Source organism: Opisthocomus hoazin, chromosome 14 (genome assembly GCF_030867145.1).
Source record: "Opisthocomus hoazin isolate bOpiHoa1 chromosome 14, bOpiHoa1.hap1, whole genome shotgun sequence".
In the NCBI taxonomy this organism is placed as follows: Eukaryota; Metazoa; Chordata; class Aves; order Opisthocomiformes; family Opisthocomidae; genus Opisthocomus; species Opisthocomus hoazin.
Window position 1 is genome coordinate 22,712,658 of NC_134427.1, and position 23,725 is coordinate 22,736,382.

Below are 23,725 nucleotides of genomic sequence, written 5' to 3' on the forward strand. Positions count from 1 at the left end.
GGCAGGAGGTTGGACTGGATGACCCACAGAGGTCCCTGCCAACCCCGACCATTCTGGGATTCTGTGTGGAATACACAGGGCGTCAGCGTTTAACAAAAGCAAGGAGAAACCTGGGAACCTGCTTCCCATTACGCTTCAGGCTGTTCCCTGGACAATTAAATCTGCAGTGACTTTACAGTCCTCAGTTCCTCATTTGTGTCTCATTCAGTGATGGTTTTCATCGCCTAACGAAACAATCTGAGGCTTTGCTTTCCTGGCCAGCAGAGCCAGCAGACTGTGAATTTGCCACGGTCTACACGTGCGGAACAAGTGAATCTCCATGTCAGGACGGCAGGAGAACTGCCTGGAGATCCTGCTGGCTGCGGGGGCAAGCTACAGCGTGGCCACTCGCAGGTGAGGAAACCCCTGAGATATGAGAAGTCTGTTCTCAGCCGGGTAAATCTTAACCCTGTGTTCCCCTTGTTACCGTGCGATGGAAACAGCAAAACTGCAGCAATTTCCTCTGGCCGAGCCGCTGAGCCCCTGCAGGGTTCACCCCTGCCGATAAAGGAGCCTCAGAAGAACGCAGAAGCCTGGCGTGAGGGAGCGGGGCAGCCCCTGACGCTGCAGCCCCGGTTGAAAGGTCGCGGTGTTGGTTAGGAGGGGCAGCAGCCCGACCGCCCTGCGGCTGCGGCGAACGGAGGCGCCGCTTTTCGCGGCCCTGCCTCTCCCACTGCCGTTATTTCTAACCCAGCGTCGTCCCGGAAAGGGCGAAAAGGCAACAGGCGCCTTCGTTTTGTCGCTGCTGGTTGTTCTGGAGCACCTCCGGTCGTCATTAGCCAGCTTGCGGGCGTGGGGCTGGCAAAGACAGAACTCTGAAGCACCGGCCGTCACGTCAGGGCTGTCCTGCTCATAAAGAAGAAAAAGACGTGCAGCTTCTAGAAAGGACGTAGCCGGTTTATTTTGTTCCGTTCTTGAGGCATTTTGTGAGCCAGCTAGCAAGGGCTGCACAAGTCCCGAGCAAGGGCTGGACAAGTCCCGCTGAATCTCAGAATTCACAATAAGAGAATAACGTCAGCGTGAATGCTTTGACCCAGGCTAACTGCCAGATCCTGCTCTCTGCTTCGTTAGAGTGAAACGTAGCGTTTCCGTGTAACGAGCAGGCTCGTTGTAGTTTTAGAGTCGGGTAATGGGATTTGGGCCAAAGAGACCGAAAAGAACTGAGGTGTCGCTTTTATTTAGTTGACTATAGCTGTCGTGCTCTGTTCAGGGGAATATTTTAATCAGGCCCCATATAATACTGCCTGTACTCTATGACTAATTTCTACAGCCATACTAATTTAATTCTGTAGCAATTTATTGACTGAGAAAGAACGAAATTGCTTGGCAGGATAATGGAGAGGAGCAGGAACCCAGCAGGAGGGGATGTGTGGCCAGTTCCAGTGGCCACAGGGGTACCAACTGCAGGACGATGAAATGAAGTCCCTGCAAGAGCAGCGACTGAGGAGCTGCGTCTCTCGCTGGCGGGCACGAGCTGCGGAGCTGCTGAAAGCCTGCCTGCTTTTGGCTGCTTGGGAGCCGGGCTCCATCCTGCCCGACATAAAAATCGTTTCAGAGCCGCGAGCCATTAGCTCATAAAGAACCCGGAAAATGATGTCGTCGTTGTAGTAGTGCTGCTAATTTCATCTCCGTGTCATTGCCCTGCTAAATCAGGAGGAAAAAAAAGAAAAGTTAAAAGATGTAAATTGTTCTTAAAGTCACGGGGGAGAGCGTTTGTGTGGTTTTATTGGTGTGGGGGTTTTTAAACGTTATGGATGATGTTAGTAAACTCAGATTAGGAAGAAAGTGGTTTTACTTCTTCCCCTGCAGGTTTTACAATTATTAAAATACAGAGGTTATAATGTAATTTATTCAAATCTCTTCTGAGGAATCTAGAATAAAATACTCCAAATGACTCAGACCTGCTGAGTTTTTGAGGACCCTTTCGGAAAGATCTCTTAAGTGTCTGAATAAATCCCGGAAGATTAAGCCTCAGAAATACGCCGCTTAAATAATGAGCTTGTAATTGCAGCTGTTACGTGCTGGGAGCGGGCATTTTGGCCATTCGCTCTCCGTAGCTGAGGTGGAACCTGCCTCCCCTGCGCCCGCTGTTACCGTACCGTGGAGGGCAGTTTACCCAGAGCACCGAGGCTCCACTTGCTCAAAGGGTGAGGCTGGAACAGCAAAGCGGATCAGCAAACATTGGGGTTTTCCGTAGAGTAATTCTGCTTTCAGACTCCTGATTTCCCAAATCGGAGACCAAGATCACAGTTTATTGCTGGTGTAAGCAGGTGTAAATCCCTTGGTCTGAAAAGGTTAGAGATCATTGGAAACTGTCCCAGGACATAACAGAAGAGCAGAACCCCTTTGCACCATGCGATGCTTTGAATACCAGCCCTCCCTCCCCACCCCCTAAAAAAAAGGCGGAGGTTGTGCAAGCCTTCCAAACGGACAAATTCCCCGAGCTGGGTCAGGAGAGGGTTTCAGGAGGATGAAGACAAATAACGAGGCTTCCCTCTCTCCATCCAGCTTCCAGCTTTGCGGAGCAGAGCCAGCGCAGCTCATCCTCGCCGGGGTGCTGGGGGCTTGTGCAGCACCCTGCGTCGCCGGTTCCACGGTGTTTGAGCAGCAGCGGCGTCGCAGAGCGTGGCTGTGAGATGGTGGCACCTCCTCACAGTCGTTTGTCCACACAGGAGAACTGTGGGCTGCAAGGGGAGACTTTGGCCCAATGACGTCCGTTTGGTGCTGCGCAGGACAGGGAGGTTAACGCGTGCCCTGTGGCTAATTAGGAGCGACTGGTTGTGCGTTTGTGGTGATTGCGTGTGCCCTGGGTGCCAAGGAGGCCGATGGGATCCTGGGGTGCAGCACGAGGAGTGTGGCCAGCAGGTCGAGGAAGGTTCTCCTCCCCCTCTACACTGCCCTAGTGAGGCCCCATCTGCAGTGCTGTGTCCAGTGCTGGGCTCCCCAGTTCCAGAAAGATGAGGAGCTGCTGGAGTGAGCCCAGCGGAGGGCTGCGAGGATGATGAGGGGACTGGAGCATCTCTCCTACAAGGAGAGGCTGAGGGAGCTGGGCTTGTTCAGCCTGGAGAAGAGAAGGCTGAGAGGGGACCTCTGATCTTGAGGTGACAAAAAGAGACGGTCGCAGCAAGATTGCTGCCCGGGCTGGGGTCCCAGCGCGTGCCGGCAGGATACGTGCAGCTTGGGAAGCCCTCGGCTCCGGAAGGAGCCTGCAGGTGCGGGTTACGGTGCGTTGCAGGTGGTTTTGCTGTGCGGCTCCCATCCTGCTGCCCCACCCAAGCAGCCTTTCTTGAACGAAAGTCTGGGCTGGTGCCCTGCACTTAGGACGGTGTGTATAGTTAGTAATTGCAGTTAATAATTTAGTAAAAATGTGCCTGCTTTTCCCAGCTTTCAAACGGCTCAGCATGCTTGTGCTTACTAGGGCAACGAGGCTGGTGAGGGGTCTGGAGAAGTCTGCTGAGGAGCGGCTGAGGGAGCTGGGGCTGCTCAGGCTGGAGAAGAGGAGGTGAGGGGGGACCTTCTCGCTCTCTACAGCTCCCTGACAGGAGGGTGCAGCGAGGAGGGGTTGGTCTCTGCTCCCCAGTAACCAGCGACAGGACAGGAGGCAATGGCCTCAAGCTGCGTCAGGGGAGGTTTAGATTGGAGATTGGGAAAAACTTCTTTGCTGGAAGAGTGGTCAGGCCTTGGACCAGGCTGCCCAGGGCAGTGGGGCAGTCCCCATCCTGGAGGGGTTCAAAACACGTGTAGATGTGGCACTTGGGGACATGGTTTAGCAGGCACGGGGGTGTTGGGTTGATGGTTGGACTTGATGATCTTAGAGGTCTTCTCCAACCTATGATTCTATGAGTCTGTGATTCTTGTTTTCTCGCCATGAGCTGTCTGCAAGAGCTGTATCTGAAATTTCTTTCCAGACCTTTAACAACCTGAGCTCGGTGAGAGAAACAAACTGCCAGGGGAAGCAATGAGCTTAAATTTACCTGAAGCCAAAACCTTACCCAGCAACACGAGTGAATCCCGAGTGGCTGGTGCCTGGGAAGCAGTCTCAGCAGTGGAGCTCAAGCTGCCTTTCAGCGTGGCTGCTCTCAGGCTCCGTGTCCCTGGGCAGATGCCAGCTGTCCCTCCGTTTGCCTCGGGAAAGGCTCCACCAGCCTAAACGTGGCCCAGGGACCTCCCTGCGTTAAGAGCAGAGCGTATGGATGCAGAACTGCGTTCGCCCGACAGCAGCGCAGGCGTTTCGGGCAACGCTTGGGACCACCCCGTGGCAGCTTCACGCTGCTGAAAGCTTGATGTGTTTCCTGGCCTGGGCGCAGTGGCGAGGGATAGACCAGAGGGGTGGCGGGGATCCTGCCCAGCTAATTAACGAGATGATTGGCTTTGCACCAGAGAAGAGGGAGTCGGCGCGCATGACCTGACGAGCGTTCTGTGTGCCGGGATTCGACGTAGCTGAGGGCCCGGCGAGCAAGACGCGAGTCCTGCGTGACTTGGAGTCTGTCTATCCGCGTGTTCGTGTGGGGGCAGAGATTACGTAAAGGAGTGGGCGAGGGGGGAGCGTTATTTGTGTTCCAGGCTCATCCTGGGTGTGTGAAGTGCTGGACGTGCACTTTAGGAAGCGGGTGCTGTCAGGGCGTGCAGAACGAGCCGGCCGCGCGGCTGGGTTTGTCGCTGCTCCTGCGCCTCACGTGACGCTGCGGTTCCAGAGAGCAGACCACGGCTGGCCGGGGTTCACCGCGGGGTGGACGAAGAAAGACAGCAGTGCTCGGAAAGCCGACGTTTCAAATCCAAATCTGCTTCTGGAAAATATTTCCCACCTTTATGATGAGCCAGGGATTTGAAAATCGCTGCACCTTAAAGCGTGCAGACGGCAAATCTGAAGGGACCGCGCGTGCTGCCACCGTGTGCGGAGGAACACGAAGCTGCGGCCCCTTCCTGCCTGTCGTAATGCTGCCGCCCCGTGAGCCCGTCCACAGCCGGGCCGGCCGTGCGGAAATGGCACGGGTTTGGTCAACAGCGCTCGGCAGGCGGCACGGCCGGGGCATCGAGGTCACGGTCTGATCTCCAGGCAACAGCTTCTCCTCCGCCTCGTGCTGCTGCTTGCTGAAATGGGAGGGATAAAGAGTATCCGTAAGGACCCAGGCAGGCTGCAGAGACAGCTCGCTGCTTGGGAGGAGGGTGCTGCTGCGTCTTCGATAATAAATCAGGATCATTATCACACCAGGGGAGAGAAAGAGAACCTGGAGCAAAGGCAGCTGGTGTGAATTATGTCTCCGAGCCTGCCGGAGCGCTCCTTCTCCCCGAAGCACTTGCTTCAGCGAAGCTGGACAGCCTGCCAGCGGCCATTAATCCCATCCGCTCCTGCTAGAATGCTGGCACTGGGCTGAGGCAAATGTTTCTTGTGTCTGACAGTTTGGGCTGGGTTTTTTTTCCTGTTTAATACTTGCCGTAATGAGCCGGAGCCCAGAAGCGCTCGGGAGCGCTCTCCGCAGGGTCTGCGGGCGGGCGTGTCAGCATGAGAAAACCCAAAAGCCAGAGCAGCCTTCTCCCTGCTGTGGTCCGGTCGCCCCGCTCGGCTCCCGCTGCGTGTGCCTGTGCGGAGAGCGGGGCGGCAGCTGCCGAGGGCGGCGAGGCGACGGCCGCGTCCCTCCAGAACCCCGTCCCACACAGCGCCGCTCCTTCGGGGGAGTCTGGGGGGCGCGGGGGGAACGCCAGTGGCAAAACTCCTGAATTCGTCACTGCCGCCTCATTTCACCCAGGCTTCTTTCCACACCAGTGCCCTGAATATGCTTTTCCGAGAGTAATCCTGACTTGCGCAACTAATCCCATTTGGGTTTGGGGTTTTTTTTTATTGGGGGGGGGGGAACACCACAGGGGCTTTTCCGCTTGAAAGCTTGGGCAGAGCTGTCGTCACACGCTGGTAAGGTGATGCCAGACCTGCGGCCTGAGGACCTGCTTCAGGCGATGCGTGTGATCGTAACACAGCGTCGCGGAGAACGCGTTACGGACGTTTGCTCGGTATTTATGTCCGATTTTCCCGGCGTTTACCACAGCACAGTAGTGGCAGGTACCTGAGTAAGGCCTTGCATTCTTCAGCCAGTAAAACGCTGGGGATTTGTCTGGTAGCCTCCCGTTCCTCAGCAGAGGAGGTGGAACGTGAACCCTCGATAACCAGGTCTGTATTTTTTAGAAATAAATGTGAGTCACGGGAGCAGATCTGACCTCCCTTTTCTACAAAATGACACAGCTGGCGCCAGCGAGCCCTCGTCGGGGGGCTTGTCCCCACCACGCCTAAGGATGTCGTCAGGACGCTGCGGCGTGCGGGCGAGCGCGGTGCCGCTGCCCTCTGACAGAACACCCAGGTTTAGGTCCCGCGCGTTTTCAGCGTCCTCACGCTTACGCCGCTTCCCTCTGCTGCTGGTCTGGAACCACAGCAGCGGGTTCCTGATGGTCACCGGGCAGCTCCCGAGGGGCTGGGTCTCCTCCGGCATTTGGAGGGAGCCTGGTAGCTCGGCACGGCGACGCGGAGCTGGGGGAGAGCTCAGCCGCATTTTTCTCCTCTGCGGAGACTGATGTCAGCTCCCGGTTTCCAGATGAACACACCCAGCAGCTGGGCAGGTTCCGAAGCTCCAGCTCTCGCGCTGCTCTGCCTCGCCTGAAGCGTGGCTTGGTGGCCGGGGGCGAGCTGAGTGAATGACATTCTGGTCCCCAGGATGTTGATTTGCAGCGCCTCGTGCCAGCGCTCTTGCGAAGCCAGGGGAGAGCCATGTGCTGGCTGTTTACCAAGTGCTGAATAATGAAGAGCAGTGACTCACACAGAGATTTCCCTTTCTTCCTATTAGCATTATTGTAAGCAATAATACGATTCCCCCAGAACAAGAGACGATGGCGCAGTGAGGTATTGGGGGTCTCCCTGTCGAATAACCGAAGCGTAGACACTGAACCGGCTGTTTCCAGGAAGTTTTAGCTGCAGTGCGTTACGGCAAGCGGTGTACTACGACCTTTCCTTTAAGGAAAACAAAAAAAGAAAGAGGTGGGTGTAAAAACTGATGCTTAAATGTCGTAGGAGCTCATTTGAATTAAATGCAAAGTTTGTCTGTCTGCTGCAGAGACGGAACCAACGAGAACAAATGGTGACAGGTAACAGGAGAGGGGATGGGCGAGCAGGTTTTTCTGAAGAACATCCAATGAACCGGGTAACAGAGAGGAGCAGAAATACGGCTTAGGGGACCCTTGGTATCCCCAGAAACTCCTCCGGAGCGAGGTGTCCCAGCCTGGGCAACAACCCTGAGTTACGTGGTGATACCTGTAAATGTAAAATTTCCACTTCCCAGAGTGATTGTAATTAAACTAAACTAGATCCTTGCTGTTTTGAGAAGACAGGAAAGCTCTAAGATAAAGAGGCTCCTCAATAACACTACTTAGACAAACTGGACTTGCTGATTTGAGAAGACAGGAAAGCTCTAAGATAGAGAGGCTCCTAAATAATTCTACCCCAGGAGGCTCAGCCTTGGGAGGGCAGAAGCACCAAGCTACAGAGAGAAAGAGGCACCGAGAGGGCAACGAGACCGGAGCAAAACAACCTGGAAGGACACGGTATGCTGACCTTAGAACGGAGTCTGCGCAGAAACAAAGGTTGGCCAGCGGACACTGTGATGAGGAGTATGAGCCTTCATCTTGAGACCCCCAAAGACCACCCGAGGATGCTAACAGACATGTGTGAAAGATATTAACATATGCTAATTAGTTCTTGGAAAAGTCACGAATATGCTAAGCATTTCTTGGAAATATAATGAATATGTATATTGTGATTGTATTTAACCTGAAATGGCAGGGTGTGTGGCCCGCATATTTGGAGGAGAGATCCCCGTGTGCCCGGCACCGCAATAAAGAATCCCTGCTTCACAGCCCTCTGACTACTGAGTCTGCAACTCCGGCTTTTCAGGGCATCAGCGGTAACAGTCGTTTGTGGTTTCTCTCTCCTTAGGCTAGCAGAGAGGAAGGGAGAAGCCACGCCAGCCGCATGGGTGTCGGCAACTGTTCCTGCCTTAGCTCTGCTTTCACTGCTGCTGTTTTGTTTTGGTATCACACTGCATGTGTGAAGAGAAGAGACAATATTTCTAAGTTCAAGAGAAGATGAAAAGGTGAGCTGACTGAAGGAGCAGAACCAAGGGGATCCAGCTTGCCGCGGCCTCTCTCTCCCCGCGCCACAGAAACCCCATTCCGTGCGGTGAGGAGGGGCGGTGCTGCTCACGCTGCTCCAGACAGCGAGCTGGGTAACCGATCCCCAACGCCCCTGTCCCCGGAGCGCCTTTCCCTCCTGCTGCCCTGCTCCCTCCGAGCAGCGGCTGCCTCCGCGGTTCGTAACACTGGGCTGCGGGTCGCTCCGGAGGTTTGCCTGAAGTCAGCAGGTTCCAGCGTTGTCTGGGGCAAGGGACCATCGCGAGTGATGCGCTGCGTGGTTGTTACACTCTGCGTTTTGCTCTCAGGAGTTACTCCTGGTCCAGCTGCAAAGCCAGCTGTGCGACAGCAGAGACGTGGGGCTACACCTGCACCAGCAGCAACGTGGCAACACACGGCAATACCGCCAGCGCTCGTAGCACGCTAACTGGCCAAACCCAGCCCCACAGCACCTGACGCGTCACTGAAGGATGGTGGGTTTTCATTAAAAATCACTAAATGCCACTTCTGCTGTGCTGCTGTCATGCATCCGAGTCCAGTTCTGGCTGGCCGTGCAGACCAGCAAGCTCCTTCCGGAGAGCAGGGGTTCCACCTTCAGAGCGCGTTCCGTCTGCGAAGCCGCTGCCTGAGCTCACCCCGGACGTAGAAAAACGCTTCTCGGCTCAGCCGGTGTCCTGGCGAGGACTGGCAGCCACTGCTCTCCTCCCCGTGACAGGAACGCTGCCTTTGCACATTTCTGCCATTTACTCATCGCCTTGGTAAGAAGAAAACCTCTTCGCCGCCAACTCGACGTCCACGTAGCCCCCTGCGCCGGCTCCCGCCGCGTGCGGTGCTCTGCTCTTCCGGAGGCGAGGGTGGATGCGGGCGCCGTCCTCCCGGTGCCGGGGGGGGGGGGGAAGCTACGCCTCGGGCGGTGCAGCCTGCGCGCGTGCAGCTCCCCGGGGAAAGCGTCTGCAGACTCCGGTGGTTTGCAGGTACATAAAGTTACTGCTTTCTGTACGTGTCCGATTTTCGGTGTTGCGTACGGAGATGCTGCTGACCTGCTGGCCACCGCAGGCAACAGCAAGACGAAGGACACTGATCCTTCGTGAGAGAAAGCGGAGCTCTCTCGTTTGGGGGCAGCTCTGAGGTAGACCCACGCCTTGCTGCTTCTCCCTTCCTTCGTTTACAGTTCGCTGTTTAACTCCAGCCACCGCAGTTCCTTGTAAAAGGCGTCACTGTACACACACTTATCCCACCGGTCCCTCCACTCTCACTGCCTCGGAGAGGGACAGCGCTTCATCTTCCCTCTGCTTCCAGCCTGTCGCTGTGATACCTCTCCTCCCTTCCTTCCGCCCTCGGACGCTTGCCTCGGAGAAGACGACTCCGAGGAACGCAGCTGCAGTGCCGGGTCGGGCAGCTTCTCGTGGAATCACAGAATCACTAAGGTTAGAGAAGACCTCTGAGATCATCAAGTCCAACCGTCACCCCAACACCCCCACGCCTGCTAAACCGTGTCCCCAAGTGCCACATCTACACGGTTTTTGAACCCCTCCAGGGATGGGGACTACCCCACTGCCCTGGGCAGCCTGCTCCAACGCCAGACCGCTCTTCCAGTAAGGAATTTTTTCCCAGTATCCAATCTGGACCCCCCGACGCAGCCCGAGGCCGTTCCTTGTGGCCCTGTCACTGGTTCCCCCTCGGAGGCCGGCCCTGCGCGACCCCTGCTGACTGCGACCGAGGGAGCCGCTTCGCCTCACGGGGAGCCCCGCGGCACCCTCTCTCAGCCCCGTGTTCCCTTACGCTCGTCCTCAGGGCTTTGTTGTTGAATTTTTTTTGTGGTTTTTATTTTTTTACCTTTCCCTATGTCTGCGCTGCAGCCCCTGCCTGGTAATTAAAACTGCTCATTAACGGGCTCAGCGACCGGCTTCCCGAGGGGGGCAGCCTGTACAGGCGGATTGGGGGGGCTAGGGAGGCCTGGGGGTCGCCGGGGCCCTCGGTCGGTTCGGGGCCGGGCCCAGGCCGGGGGGGAACCGGGCTCGCAGCCCGCGGGCCTCACCTCGACCAGGCCGCGCCGGCACTGCGCATGCGCGACGGTACGCGGCGGGGCTGGGGAGCGGCCGGCAGGGGGCGGCAGGGAGCCAGAGACACGGCGGGAGGCGGAAGCGAGGCTGGCGGCAGTGCGCAGGCGCCAAGGCCACCGCCACTTCCGGGCGCGGGCGCGGCCCCTCCGTGGAGACCCCCGAGAGTCCCCGAGGAGCGGGGCCGGGGCGGGCCGAGCGTTGGAGCTGCGCTGCCGTGCGGGAGGTTGCGGGAGCTGGGGCTGGGCGGCCGGGGGACCCTCCGGCAGCCCGGCGGGGCCTCGGGGGAGCCGAGGAGGGGCGGGGGTAGGCGGCTCTGCCCCGGCGCTGCGGGGTTTGGATCCGATCTGAGGGGGAGACCCGGGCCCGGGCTGCCAGAGGAGCTGCGGCTGCTCAGGGCCGGTTTGGGGCTGGGAGCGGCCTGGGCTGGCAGAAGGGTCCCTGCCCGGGGCGGGGGGTCGGAACCAGCGGGTCTGGGAGGGCCCTACCCACCCAGACCGCTCTGGGGTTCCCGGAAGGGTCTGAGCGGTGTCTGGGACGTGGGGTGATGCTGACGCTTTGTCACCCAACCCGGCATGGCAGGGACCTCTGAGGGTCACCCAGCCCAACCCCTGCCCAAGCAGGGTCACCCAGAGCAGGCTGCACAGCACCGCGTCCAGGCGGGTCTGGAATATCTCCAGAGAAGGAGACTCCACAGCCTCCCTGGGCAGCCTGGGCCAGGGCTCCGTCACCCTCAGAGGGAAGAAATTCTTCCTCGTGTTCAGCTGGAGCTTCCTCTGCTTCAGTTTGTGCCCGTTGCCCCTTGTCCTGTCGCTGGGCACCCCTGGAAAGAGTCTGGCCCCGTCCTCCTGACCCCCACCTTGCAGATATTTGTAGGCATTTCTAAGGTCCCCTCTCAGCCTTCTCTTCTCCAGGCTGAACAAGCCCAACTCCCTCAGCCTTTCCTTGTAGGAGAGATGCTCCAGTCCCCTCCTCATCCTTGTAGCCCTCCGCTGGACTCTGTCCCGTAGCTCCTTCTGTTCGATGGAAGGTGGTATTTCTACTTCTTCTGTTTCACTGGCCAGTTTCTCTGAGAACACCCCAAGTGCCAGCTGGGTGCACACCGGGTGCCAGAGTCCAGACCCCGTGCACCCAGCTCATCCCGATGGGTTTGTGTCCTCGCGTTGTGGTGGGTTTCCGTGACGTCGCCTCGGGCTCCCGCCGCAGCTCCGTTTGGCTTTCCCCAGGTAGCCGTGGCCCGTCCGCTGTGATTAGCACGTTCAGCTCCAAGAGCTGCGGTCCCTTCTCCGCTCTGGATTTTGCATTTTGTTCTTTTTGCAGACATAATGGTGTATGTTGACTCTTGTCCTTCTCCCCCCCCGCCCCCAGTTCTGTGTAATTTTACAACCCATAGCTGCGGCAAACAGCTGAATAAAACGGGGACTGAAGTCCAGCGTGGTGGGGCGGCGACCCATTGGAGGAGCCGCCGACACCCTGGGGTGGTTTCTCATCTCTCTGGGGAAATCCCAATGAAACCTCGCGTTTTTGACATTGCTCTCGCAGGTTAATTACTCTGAAAGCTCAGCTTTGAACTGCGGAGAAAGTTCTCTCACTGCTGACAAGAGCAACCCTTTCCCTCGGCCATATTTCATGTAGAAAAATAGATACATGTGCTTAGAGAAACCTACAGCATGTATACAAGCTGTTATTTGGTAAAGAAGTAAGATTTGTGTTATTTGTAAAGTAATTTTCTTCTTTTCTTCTTCGGTGCTGTCACTGTTCCCAGTGTTCTCGGGTGCTGGAGCAGCCGCGTGGTCACAGCTGCTGCCGAGAGACGAACCAGAGCTCGCGGTGAGTGGGCTTTCTGGAGGCTGGGGGGGCGGCGGGGGGCTGGTGTCTCGTGAGGGAAGTTGGGACGTGGACAGAACACGTCACGGAGCCGGTCGCAGCTCGGGGGTTTGTGGGGTTGCGGCGCTGTGTAGGGCATTCCTGGGGCGAAGGCTCCGGAGCTGGGGGGTGCAGGGCTCTCTGTAGCTGTCGCCATGCGTCTCGCAGCTGGATCCCGCTGCCGGTGCGTCAGCGCAGTCCCCGTTTCGCCCAGATTTCCCCAGCAGCTTGGCCCCACCACGCCTCTGCAGCCCCCATCTCCTCCCCACCCCCAGCAGTTCCGAGATGTTTAGGACAGAATAACATGATTTCTGATTGCAGGCCCATCCTTACCTTGTTTTGTGTAACATTTAATGTAATTTTTTTCTCCTTTCCATGGATTTTGTTGCAGAGTGGGGACAGAGGGTAGGCTGGTAGGCTCAGGACACAGTACAGAGTGCGGGAGGTGTCTGGTGAGCGCCTCAGGTTTGAGGTCCCTTGCTCACAGCACAGCTTTTATTGTTTGGAACGCATGGCTTGTGTGGTGCCTGGCTTCGCTGAAGAGCTGTCTTCACGGGCCGCAGCTCTCCAGGCTGGGTGACAGCCAGTTCTAACAGCCAAGGAAAACCACGAGCGTCAGTGGGGGAAAATGGGGAGTGAGGAGTTCCACCAGCCACAGCGACGGCTTTGTGAAACCCCTTGGGGGAGTGGTCCCAGAGGACCAGGAACCAAAGGGCTTTGCTGTATGAATTCGTACTAAAAAATAAAAATATGTCAAGCTAAACTTCCGGAAGGTGTAAATGCCTGAAGACGGTTGGTCTCCCGAGGTGAAGGAGATCATTAGAGCATGTGATGTCATCTTTTTCGCTTGAAAGAAGAGCTGAACTAACCTGAAGGGGATTTGTCTTCCCGGGTTTAGCTTGCAGGGCTGTCCGAGGCGGAACTGCGTGGTAGCTTTCTTGGCCTTTAGGAGGGGTGAGTGAAAGTGCCACCACTTCTGCGTTAAAAACCCTCAGCGGAGGGAAGGCACGTAACAGAGGCTGAAGTTGTGCTCATGCCGGTTGTGACTTTACCAGAGCGGATTTAGTTGAGGAACGTGGCAGAGGCGGCTGCTTTGCTGCTTTGGGCTGCCATCCAGTCTGTGTTCCAGCACGCAGAGGCAGCAGCCGGAGAAAGGGAGCAGCTTGAGTCACCACAGTGAACCCTGCCCAGATCACCTGTAACATGCAACCACCTTTAATGTGGAGAGAGCCCAGCGGAGGGCTACGAGGATGATGAGGGGACTGGAGCATCTCTCCTACGAGGAGAGGCTGAGGGAGCTGGGCTTGTTCAGCCTGGAGAAGAGAAGGCTGAGAGGGGACCTTAGAAATGCCTACAAATATCTGCAGGGTGGGTGTCAGAAGGACGGGGCCAGACTCTTTCCTCTGGTGCCCAGCGACAGGACAAGGGGCAATGGGCACAAACTGAAGCAGAGGAAGCTCCAGCTGAACCCGAGGAAGAACTTCTCACTCTGAGGGTGACGGAGCCCTGGCCCCGGCTGCCCAGGGAGGCTGTGGAGTCTCCTTCTCTGGAGATATTCCAGACCCGCCTGGCCGCGGTGCTGTGCAGCCTGCTGTGGGTGACCCTGCTTGGGCATGGGGTTGGGCTGGGCGACCCCCGGAGGTCCCTTCCACCCCCGACCATGCTGTGATTCTGTGCAGAAGTTGGAGGTGGTCTGACCTACGGGACTGTGATAACCCTGGAGGAAACCACTCGATGGAGAAGCCTCCCCGCCTTCGCCGGGTGAATGACCAGAGCTGCCTCAAGCTACGATTTGCCCGTGGGGGTACACATGAGACGAGCTTCCCTGGGTCGCTGCCGTTTGTGTTCTTACTGGTTTTTGCCTGGCACGTGCTATTAGATTTGTCGAGTTTCCCGGGACAGTTACATCACGAGAGGAGGAATCACTCCTACACGAGCTGGAGTGTGAATCTCGTATTGATTTGAAGCTAGATGCACATCCGTGAGCTAAAGCAGAGATGCTCAGCACCCCAGCTTCCTTTCAGAGCCCTACAGGCTCCTTAACAGTTGGACCGCTTGCTCCGTGTAATCCTGACAGCTTTTAGAAAGGATTCTGTAATCGCTGTCTTCAAAGCGGGAGATAAGAAAGGAACATTGCAGGAAACAGAAATGTGATTGCAGCTGGGAATCTGAGAAGAGCAAAGCCTCCGTATGGGAGACAGACGGCAGAACTTGAAAAGCAAAGGCGATGTCTTGCCTTCAAAATAAAGCTAAGAACAGAGGGGGAAATCTCAGCATGAGGCTGGAGGATGCGTCTCACAAGACTCTCTCCCGTGCAGACACGTCTAATCATTCATTGATTTTCTCTCTTTTTCCCCTCCACATACTACATGATCATTTTAGGTGATTACAGATGAGACAGAAGACAGCGAAGCCAAGACGTGCATTACACAGAGCCTGCAAATCGGTTTGCCTGAAAAGTGACAGAGGAGTTCTCGAGAGCGAGCCGTCCTTTTTTGTCAGCCGGAGTTTTAGGCACGGCTACGCGACATCCAGATGTTCGTAGAAAATACTGACCTGAGCAGTTTGGCAGGACGCTGACTTTGCCCTGCAGGCTGACCAGCGATCAGCCCGCGTCCAGAGATAAACCGACCCTAACGGAGGTGGAGTGCAGTGACGAGCGAAGCGCAGCCTGGCGCTCGGTCCAAGGACGGAACGCAGGTGCAGATAAGCTACGCTGGCAGGCCACTGTTGAACGCTTTCAGGACCTTTCAAAAGTAATTTGCTTCTCCTTTTTGGTTTATCATGATGTCCATGCGGCAAGTCTCTTTGAGATTGTTAAACTTCTGTGTTATAATTTCATTCCAATTTCACAAGCACCATCTGTTACCAGCCTCTCAAGACTGCGTGTGGTCACAGAACTACCAGTGTTTGGAGATGTGCGCTTTGGAAAGCGGGGTGGGAGAGGTCAGCGAGACTCTGCGAGACTCTCTCAAATCTGTTCATCTCTAATTTTGTATTTCTTGCTTTGTTTGCTTCCTCACAGGGTGTCCGTTACCTGCCAAATGCAGAAGCTGGAACAGCCTATCCACAGCAGACCTGACAAGTACCCGGGATCTCCGGTACACCAGGAGCGTTTGGTGAAGATGCGCCTTCAGGTGTCTCTTCCCACGCACAAAACACGGTGTTTCATCGGTACCCAGCTCCTCTGCGTTGCGGGGAAGCCACCGTACAGCTGCCCATCTCTGCGGCGGGTTGTTGGTGAGAATGCCGTATCACAACTGCAAAACAGGCTCCTTATGTCCACTTCCAGAACGACGAGCGGCGTTACCACGCCACTCTGTGCTGTAACGCTGGCTCTGCGCGGGCACGCCAGCGTTCAGATTTCTGAAGCCCTGCGCTTCACGGGCAGGGGATTGAGCAGAACGCCTGAGTGGCTGAATTCCAAATGGCTTCTAACTTCGTATTTGCCTTCCATGTATATATTTTTTTTTTCTCCTCTCTCTTATTCCAGGCTCACGCCCTGGAGAAAAGCATTGCTGCAGCATACTGCGTTTCACACGCGGTGACAGGCGCAACACGAACACAAGAGTTCATGCTGTGGAGAGGGGCTTCACCGTCAGCGTGTCCGTGAGCCACCCCCTGCATGTGGTGGGTCAGTTCATGCCTTGGTGCAGGGTAGTTTTTCTAGTTACATCCTCTGCGTGATCCTCTTCTGAAATTGCTCTCCACGTATCGAAACGCTCCTGGGAATCCTGCCGCTCACTGAAATTTTCCGTTGTCTCCTGGCTGGCGCTGGGTGTCACCGGCGCACAGAGAGGCAGCCTGGTTATCTACAGCAGCACGGGCACAGAAATCCCCTCTTCAGCTCGCCTCGCCTGCTTTGGAGAGTTCTGCTGTTAGCCTGCAGCTTGGGTCTCCGTAAAGGCTGAGGGCCGTGCACAGGCACTGCTTTCCCGTGCTGTTACACGAGAGTTATCGATGCCCTGCAGTGAGGTTGGGGGCAGGGCGAGAAGGGAGAGCGGGCTGTCTATTTCTTGTTTTAAAAATCCTTATAACTTGCAAAGTGATTAGGTATCTGATTTCCTTTGGCATGGATATTTGTTAAATACCTTTGTGCCTGGATGAAAAGGTTCGTGGTTTCTGAGCGGTTTGCCTTGATCTTGGCAGCTCAGGCTGGTACCAAACTTCTGCCTTCTGAATCTCAGCTGTGACGTGCTTGCAGGCGGTGCTGGGAGGGCCCTTCCAGAAGAACGTGAAGACACCATCTGCGACTACGTCCACGGACGTACCCGCAGCCAGAGGACCAGAGTGAACCCCTGCTTGCCCTGCATCTCGCCTCGTGACACTCGCATCGCCTTCTACGGACGGCCAGGCTTGAGCGCAAGTGTATATTCAATTCTTTAAACATTGCAGGAAGCGTACGTTACTGACGTAAGCCCGTGGTGCCAGGGTAGCATCAGAAGACTAAACCTTGTATTACCTCGTTTTGCTCTCTCTGTCATGCACAGAAGCATTTAAAGCAGGTGAAAACACGTAGTCTACTAAGAAAAACCTGCGGTGAAGGCAGCAGAGTAGTCAGACCCCTTGGAAGAAAGTATCTTGTTGTTTGCTTGAGCGCTTTGTACAAGTTTTCTCCGGCGGCAGTGAATCACAGGCTGCTGCTTCACCCTGGGGAGCGGGAAGTTCCACTTTCAGACAAAACATTTTGTGTTACTAAACTTTTGGCAGCTGAGTTTGAAGGTGGTGGGTACTGGTCAACAGTGACAATTCTGTGGAGTCACTGTGTGATGTATTGAAGTGCCATGGCGGCAGTAATCAAGCCAACGAGACGACAGATAGGTGATGAAGCTATTTTAGTCTTTTTCTAAGGGTCACAGCACTTAGGCTGTGATCACAATTAGAAAAGCCCAGATATTTTTGGAACTGAGCCACTCTTCCTAGCTGGTTTCCTGCACTACACCAAAGGACGGTCGGAGCACTGGTGTCTTCACCTGCTCGTCTCTGGGCCAGCACCCCGTACTGGTTAATACGAAAACTGGGGCAGGCTAAGGAAATGGTGTAGCCAGATCTCTTTTTGGTGATTTACTGTGTGTAACAATCGTGAAAGCAAGAGGCTGAAAGCCCAAGAAGTACGAGCGCTTGTTCAGTGGTTGCAGACTGTCTCATGTGTTGTTATTTCTGTACAGTCCCTGAGCTGCAATTTTTATAGCTTTGGAGCCTTTTGGATTGTTCAGGTGAAAGTTCCACCAGTGAAGCTTCCAGCGTTAATGACTGGAGTATACAGTGTACAGAATCTGTGTAGCAGAAGGCACTTGATAAGTAACGATAGCTCAGATTAGGTGCTGGCAGTACACAAGTGCTGGCATTGTGCAGTTAAATTATAAACTTCCTCAGCTCCAGATTTTGAGACAAGTTTCTCTCCAGTAAGAACATCAGGGAATTAGAAGGATTTTATCAGACTAATCTGACTGTGTACATTTTTCTTTGGAAATAGGCTTTAAAAATAGAGGACATGCACAAAAGGAAGGAGGGTGGGGGAGAAAAAAACATATTTTATTCTGCTACCCCTTGGAAAATGAATGGAGAACTGCTACCTGTAGCAGCAGCTTGTAATTGTGATTATGCAAAATAATGCATCATGACTTCCCACCAGCTGCTAACCAGCATAGGACTTTTCAGAACAGAAACGTAGCAAAGAGGCTCGCCTGGATGCTGCTTCACAGCTAAGCACAGCTTTTTTTTCTGCTTAACTGGGACATCTAAGAGTTCAGGGGGAGAAAGGAAGAGGTGAAGTGCCTCTAAATTCCCACGGCAAAGGTGGACCTTGGCACGCTGTCACAGAGCGCAAAGTGATGATCACAGCGGCTACTGCAGTATCTTTTGTGCCTGTGTAAAACAAACACAGCACGGCGTCAGACAAAACTACAGAGCTGCTCTGCAATTTCAGGTTCAAGGCCTCACAGGGATGTTGTACTACATGTTTGAAAAGGAAGTGGGGTGGATGTTTTCTTCACATCTCTCCTTCAAAGGAGACACGTAAAACCATTCTTCATATGTGTGTTGGCTCTTAAAAGCCTTAAGTAATGGGGCGGGGGGGGGGAAGGCTTAAAGCTTAGAAAAGCTTAAACGGCTGAAATCCTCTGGGGCAAGCACTTCCATTCTAACACCATTGAATAGTTATGGGTCGTTTTGCCAGTGAAAAATGTTGAAGTGTTTTGACCGTACAATTTCTGCTTTTTAAATTAATAGTAATTCAGCTTACTTGCCTAAGGAGAAGGGAGAGGAATCTCCTAGCAGTCTACCAGCCTGTTACTTACTGTGTATCATTCGGGTTTGTAAATTAAAATAGCCCCGTGCCGCAGTACGTGCTGTGGCTGACTGGCTGGAAAGCGGTTTTGACAGGACCTGGGGGCCCTGGTAGGCCTCAGCCATGGGCCAGGGACGTGCCCCCACAGCAGAGGCAGCCAGGAGGCTGCATTAAGCAGGGTCAGCATGCCCAGGGAGGCCTGCGGTCCTGTGTCCGGCTCTGGGCTCCCAGTGGAAGACAGACAGGGACATGCTGGTGACAGTCCAGCAAAGAAGGTGTTTGGGGGCTGGAGCATCTGTCACAAGCAGAGCCTGGGAGCTGGGGCTGTTCAGCCTGGAGAAGAGAACGCTCGGGGAGAGAGAACCTCCGTGCGTGTAAATACCTTCTGTTCAGACTAAAGATGGATCCAGACTCTTCAGAGCAGTGTCTGGTGGAAGGAAAAGTAGTGGACACAAAATGAAATACAGGAATTGCCACTTCAGGAAAAAAAAACCATCGTGAGTGTGATCAAGCACTGCAGCCGGATGCCCAGAAGGGTTTTGGGACGTCCTTGGAGACACTCAGATCCCAGCTGGACAGTGTCCTGAACAGCCTGGTGCAGGTGACCTGGCTGTCAGCAGGGTGGTTGGACTAGACAGTCTCGTGGGCCCTGCCAACCTTGGCAGTTCCGCAGTAAGCACAGGGTAGTTGGGTGTTGTCTGTCTGTCTTAGCAACTGGTCTTTTCAGCTGTCACTTACCATCTGTGGAAAATATTTTCATCTGCTGTGGGGACACTTTTTATCCAGCACCCAAAAAACTAGCCTTTTCTTACCAGCTAAACTTCCATTACGCTGCAAGCACATGGAAGTCCTCCTCCATTATAAAGGGATCATTTTCTGCCTCAGCTGCCCTAGAGCTACATTCACTGGCTTAGGAGCAGCGTGCTGCTCTGCCCAGTAACGTATCTGCTAAGGTCTGCCCTACAGTTGGGTCAGCTGAAACTGGCTGTAACAGCTGCTGGAGCTTATAAAACCATAGGGAGCTATGCCTTCAGCCTGCCAGCGCAGACTGTGTTTCAGACAATCCGTCAGCCCTGTCTTTCCCCTCCGCGCCCTGACGCGCTTTGCAGCTGCGTGTTCTTTCCTCCAGTTCTCTAGAATGGTTTTCTTTACTTACGTATCTGTTCCCACACGTTGGTAAGCAAATGCCCCAGTGCCTGCGCTTGTGGTGCTGTGCAGGAACCTGCTGGAGTAGTGGCTTTGTAAGCAGTGTGGATAACAGCGTGTAAGTGCTGGGTGCTCCCAAGAGCCCTGCGTCTCTGGAGAAAGGCGGTTTGCAAGCAGAAGGCAATCTGTTCTCAGCTAAGAAAGTGACTGCTCGCATTCATTCAGTTGCTGTTGCAGGGAATGTGCAGTTAGGATGGGGTCTAGAAAGAACATTGTCATTGCACGTCGCAACGGGGAGCTTCCATGTGCAGACATTCGTGCCAGGAACCACCTTGGCTTTATCTACAAAAGGAAGGAAACGCCTTCCCAAGTCAATACAGAACCGCGCTGCGAATGTCCCTCTAAGGCTGACGTACTGTCGCGAGGAGGCACGTGAGAGCAGCGAACAGCCAAAGCGTTTCGGATGTGTGGGGGCGGGAGGAAGAGGACGAGCGGTGACCTTCCCTGGAGAGTCCTCCTGGGAGACGGTGCACTAAATATTCTTGATAACGTGCTTGGCCTAGTAGGCTGAAATACTTCCTTGAGATTTATCACACGCACAGCCCCCTTTGAGATGCCAGCTCGACTGTTTTGACATCTTAGAGGAGTCACCTTGATTCTGGGACTGGGTTGTTCCTTCTGCATTTGAACCGTTCTTTTTGGCAGTCCATTCCTCAGCTGAGAGAGCTTCTCCAGCCTGGCTACAGGCTTCTGCTGCAAAAGGAACAGCAGAGCTACAGCACAGCATGGTTGGAGGGCTGCGTGTCGATCTGCCTGTTTGGAGACAATTAAAATTTCTGTACCTAGAGAGAAAACCCAGCCTATTCTATGCCTCCCTTTTTGGATACTCTCAGATATTCAGAGATCATTCCTGCATAAATTTTAAACACGGAATTCAATTCTTGGCAAAGATCACAAATTCTATTTTTGATGTAAGACAACTTTTTTTTCTTTTTTTTTAGGACGTGAAGCCTTTATCTAAAAGCTTCAGCTGATGTGGAATAAGCTAGGTAATTTTTATCAATTATTTTCGTAAAGCATCTGATTTAAATATACAGAATTATCTGATGTAGGCTTTTAAAGAGACAGTTATTTAATCTAGCAGCAACAATCCTGCCCCTGGAGACATCTAAGACAATGGACTGCACCTCTTCTCCTGGGTAACAGATTCCTCTTTGAGCTGCTGCAGGCATTCTTCCCCCTTGGAACGTCAGGCTGCTCGGCTCGCCATCTCCTCTGGTCTGTGTTCAGTTCTCTCTGTCCTGTTTGATGTACAGACACTGAATGAGACATTTGTTACAGGTGCTGTCCGGAGTTACTTAAGGTAGATTCCCATTATCTTTATCTCCGTTGCAAGAGGATGGCTCCTGCAGTGCTGAAGCTCTGGCCAAGCTGGTTTCTCTCCTGAACCCTTTCGGCAGGGCAGTGTGTTGTGACCCCTCTCCAGCTGCGCGACCCCCTCTGCTCCCAGGTATGCTGTAGTACTGTCAGATGCGCAGCTCCAAGCTTTCTCCAGCTTACGGTACCCAGACGCCCAGCTCGATTAACTGGGACATCTCGACCTTTGCTACAGTCAGCTTGGCCATAACCTGACAGCTCAGCCAAAAACCCGACAGCTCTGATTTTAGAGCTCCTTTTATATCACTTCAAAAGGCAGTGAGTACTTTGGACTTGAGAGCAGATCCCATTACTGATTATCTTTGGGACAACATTTCTGTTGCTTCGCTTCTTAAGGAGCTACCAACTTGTTGATTTTAATTCAACCCTTACAGACCATTGGCATGGCATGTGTTGCTATTTGAGTAGCACGGGAAGACAAACACGTTACAGAAGCTGCAAGCTTGACAAGGAAACTCAAATACTGACTAGGATTATGGGATGATTCTTAGGTTTGTTAGCAGTTAGGCCCTATGTCAGCCTTTGGGGGGGCACAGAGGGGTTTACATCTGGATCACAATAAGGCTGCTCAACCTGCATTGACTTAAAATTGACACAGAACTGTTTTTCACTCATACCCGCCCTGAGCCTACCAAACTGCCACGTTTGTGCTTGTTCTGGTATAGCTAAGATTGATTGTCATTAGTAGGACAGGCCACAGACTGACACGCCTCATTTCGCGGTTCTGTATTCCTTAGTCATAGAATTCATGTCTGTGGATGTTCCCCATTCATAGATGGAGGTGCATAATGCAGTGGTGTGCTACAAGACAATGTATTTGGTGGTGCCTGGTCTTTAGTACTTGGTAGTTTAGACATTTAGCTGCTGCAGTGTTGCTTACTGCTTATTATTGAAGACCAAGAACTCCATGGTGTGTCTGTAACCCTGCAGGATTCCTGACTGCCATTTAAGTCGCATCAAAAACCAACTGCAGGAACTTACCAGGTTCACAGACACATCCCGGGCAGCGCCTACCATTCTCCACAGACCTCAGAACCCCCCTCACCACGGGGCTTCAGGCAGGCTGCACTGGGCCACCCCCCCACCCTGTTCACTCCATGGGCTGCCACAGGTGACATCCATCTCTCCACACACAGTCCCCGGCCTGCACCAGCCCCTAAACCGCACCACACAACTAATGGCCCGGTTGAAAGGCGCCCAGACCGGTTGACAGGAGCCGAGCAAAACCGCACACTCCTGCCTACTCCTGAACCCTTCCGAGGCACCGCCCGCCTCACACCGCCCTCATATAGGGGCGCGCTGGGCGCGCATGCGCAGAGCGGCGCCCAGCGCTCTCCTGCCTGCAGCCCCGCCCCAACCTGCGCGCGGGCCGCGCGGCCGTGTCAGGGAGCCGGGGGGGAGGCGGGCGGGTGGGCGGTGGGTAGGGCGGGGTCCTGCGTCCAGGGTGCTGGCGGGGAGGTGTCTGCTTAGGGCCGAAATGGGCCGGGGGCTGAGGCTCTGAGGGGGGTGCGTGAGGTGATGGGGCTCCGAGGGGGTGCGTGAGAGGGCTCTGAGGGGGGGGTCCGTGAGGCAATGGGGCTCCGAGGGGGTGCGTGAGGGGGCTCTGAGGGGGGTGCGTGAGGCGATGGGGCTCCGAGGGGGTGCGTGAGGTGATGGGGCTTTGAAGGGGTGCGTGATGGGGCTCCGAGGGGGTGCCTGAGGGGGCTCCGAGGGAGTGCGTGAGGTGATGGGGCTTGAGAGGGGTGCGTGAAGGGGCTCTGAGGGCGGTGCGTGCGGTGGCTCCGAGGGGGGTTGCGTGAGAGGGCTCTGAGGGGGTGCGTGAGGTGAAGAGGCTCCGAGAGGGGTGCGTGAGGTGCCGAGGCTCTGGCTTCGCAGCAGCAGCAGCTCGGGGGCTGCCCGAAGGCCCGCTGAAGCCAAGATCTCGGGCACCCCAGCAAGCCGCAGCGGCCGCGTGGGGACGGGACCCCGCCCTCCCCGAGTCCTTGGGGCGGAGGGTGCGGGCCGAGCGCTGCTGCTCCGGGCAGTCGCTGCTGGAGTTACAGCACAGCGCTATTCGCGTCACAGCAATTTAAAACGCGCTGTGGGACGCAAGCAGCAGCTTTCTTGGCTGTATTCGAGAAAAATGCAGGTAAACGCGTGTTGTTTAGTTGGGCGCTCAGTTGTTGAGTTGGACTTTGTAAGCTGGGGCAGAGGCAGGGGTTGCAGTGGCAGAGGTGCAAAAATTGGATGCGAAAGGGTCGTGAGGGGGAGCGGAGGGCCGCAGCGGCGCTGCATTTTCCAGTAAAAAGTAAAAATTGATCCGCAAACTCAAAAAAGTGATTTCCCGGGCCGGGGAAAAAACCGGAGTTGTTCTTCCCATACCGGGAGTCGAACCCGGGCCGCCTGGGTGAAAACCAGGAATCCTAACCGCTAGACCATATGGGAAGCGCTGGGTTTAATTCCCGCCACCCATACCATAGCGCTACCTGCCCGCGCGGGCCTCGCCCCCGGCCGGCCGCGCCCCCCTCCGCCCCCATAAAGCCCCTCCCGCCAGGCCGGCCCCCTGCCCACACCCAAGATGGCGGCCGGCGCTTCGCACCCGCCCCGCCCTTCCCCCTCCCCTCCTCGCCCCGCCCCGCCCGCCTCGCCGCTGGCGGCGCCGCATCACATGACGGGAGGAGGGGGCGCGCGGGAGAGGGCGGGGTGAGCGCTCACGTGACCGGCGGCTGCCGCCGAGCGC

General features: G+C 55.2%; 1 protein-coding gene and 1 non-coding gene across 2 annotated transcripts; one reads left to right on the forward strand and one right to left on the reverse strand.

Annotated features, from left to right (window-relative positions):
* The first annotated feature begins 10,381 nt into the window (after positions 1-10,381).
* On the forward strand, positions 10,382-21,812 carry LOC142363106 (DNA polymerase beta-like). Its single transcript, XM_075435472.1, has 7 exons — positions 10,382-10,494; positions 11,495-11,598; positions 12,034-12,098; positions 15,160-15,374; positions 15,628-15,764; positions 16,284-16,496; positions 20,571-21,812. Exons 4-7 carry the CDS (start codon positions 15,179-15,181, stop codon positions 20,601-20,603), a joined length of 579 nt encoding a protein of 192 aa, XP_075291587.1. The 5' UTR covers positions 10,382-10,494; positions 11,495-11,598; positions 12,034-12,098; positions 15,160-15,178; the 3' UTR covers positions 20,604-21,812.
* A 1,546-nt stretch (positions 21,813-23,358) lies between these two features.
* TRNAE-UUC (transfer RNA glutamic acid (anticodon UUC)) lies at positions 23,359-23,430 on the reverse strand. Its single transcript has one exon. It is a non-coding gene; the product is annotated as a tRNA-Glu (tRNA).
* Positions 23,431-23,725: the final 295 nt, after the last annotated feature.

Excerpts from the sequence above, each read along its gene's own strand:
- LOC142363106 (XM_075435472.1), top strand. The coding sequence starts at position 15,179 with ATGCAGAAGCTGGAACAGCCTATCCACAGCAGACCTGACAAGTACCCG. Across the intron at positions 15,375-15,627 it reads ATCTCTGCGGCGGGTTGTTG|GCTCACGCCCTGGAGAAAAG; the intron begins GTGAGAATGCCG and ends CTCTTATTCCAG. Across the intron at positions 16,497-20,570 it reads ACGGACGGCCAGGCTTGAGC|GACGTGAAGCCTTTATCTAA; the intron begins GCAAGTGTATAT and ends CTTTTTTTTTAG.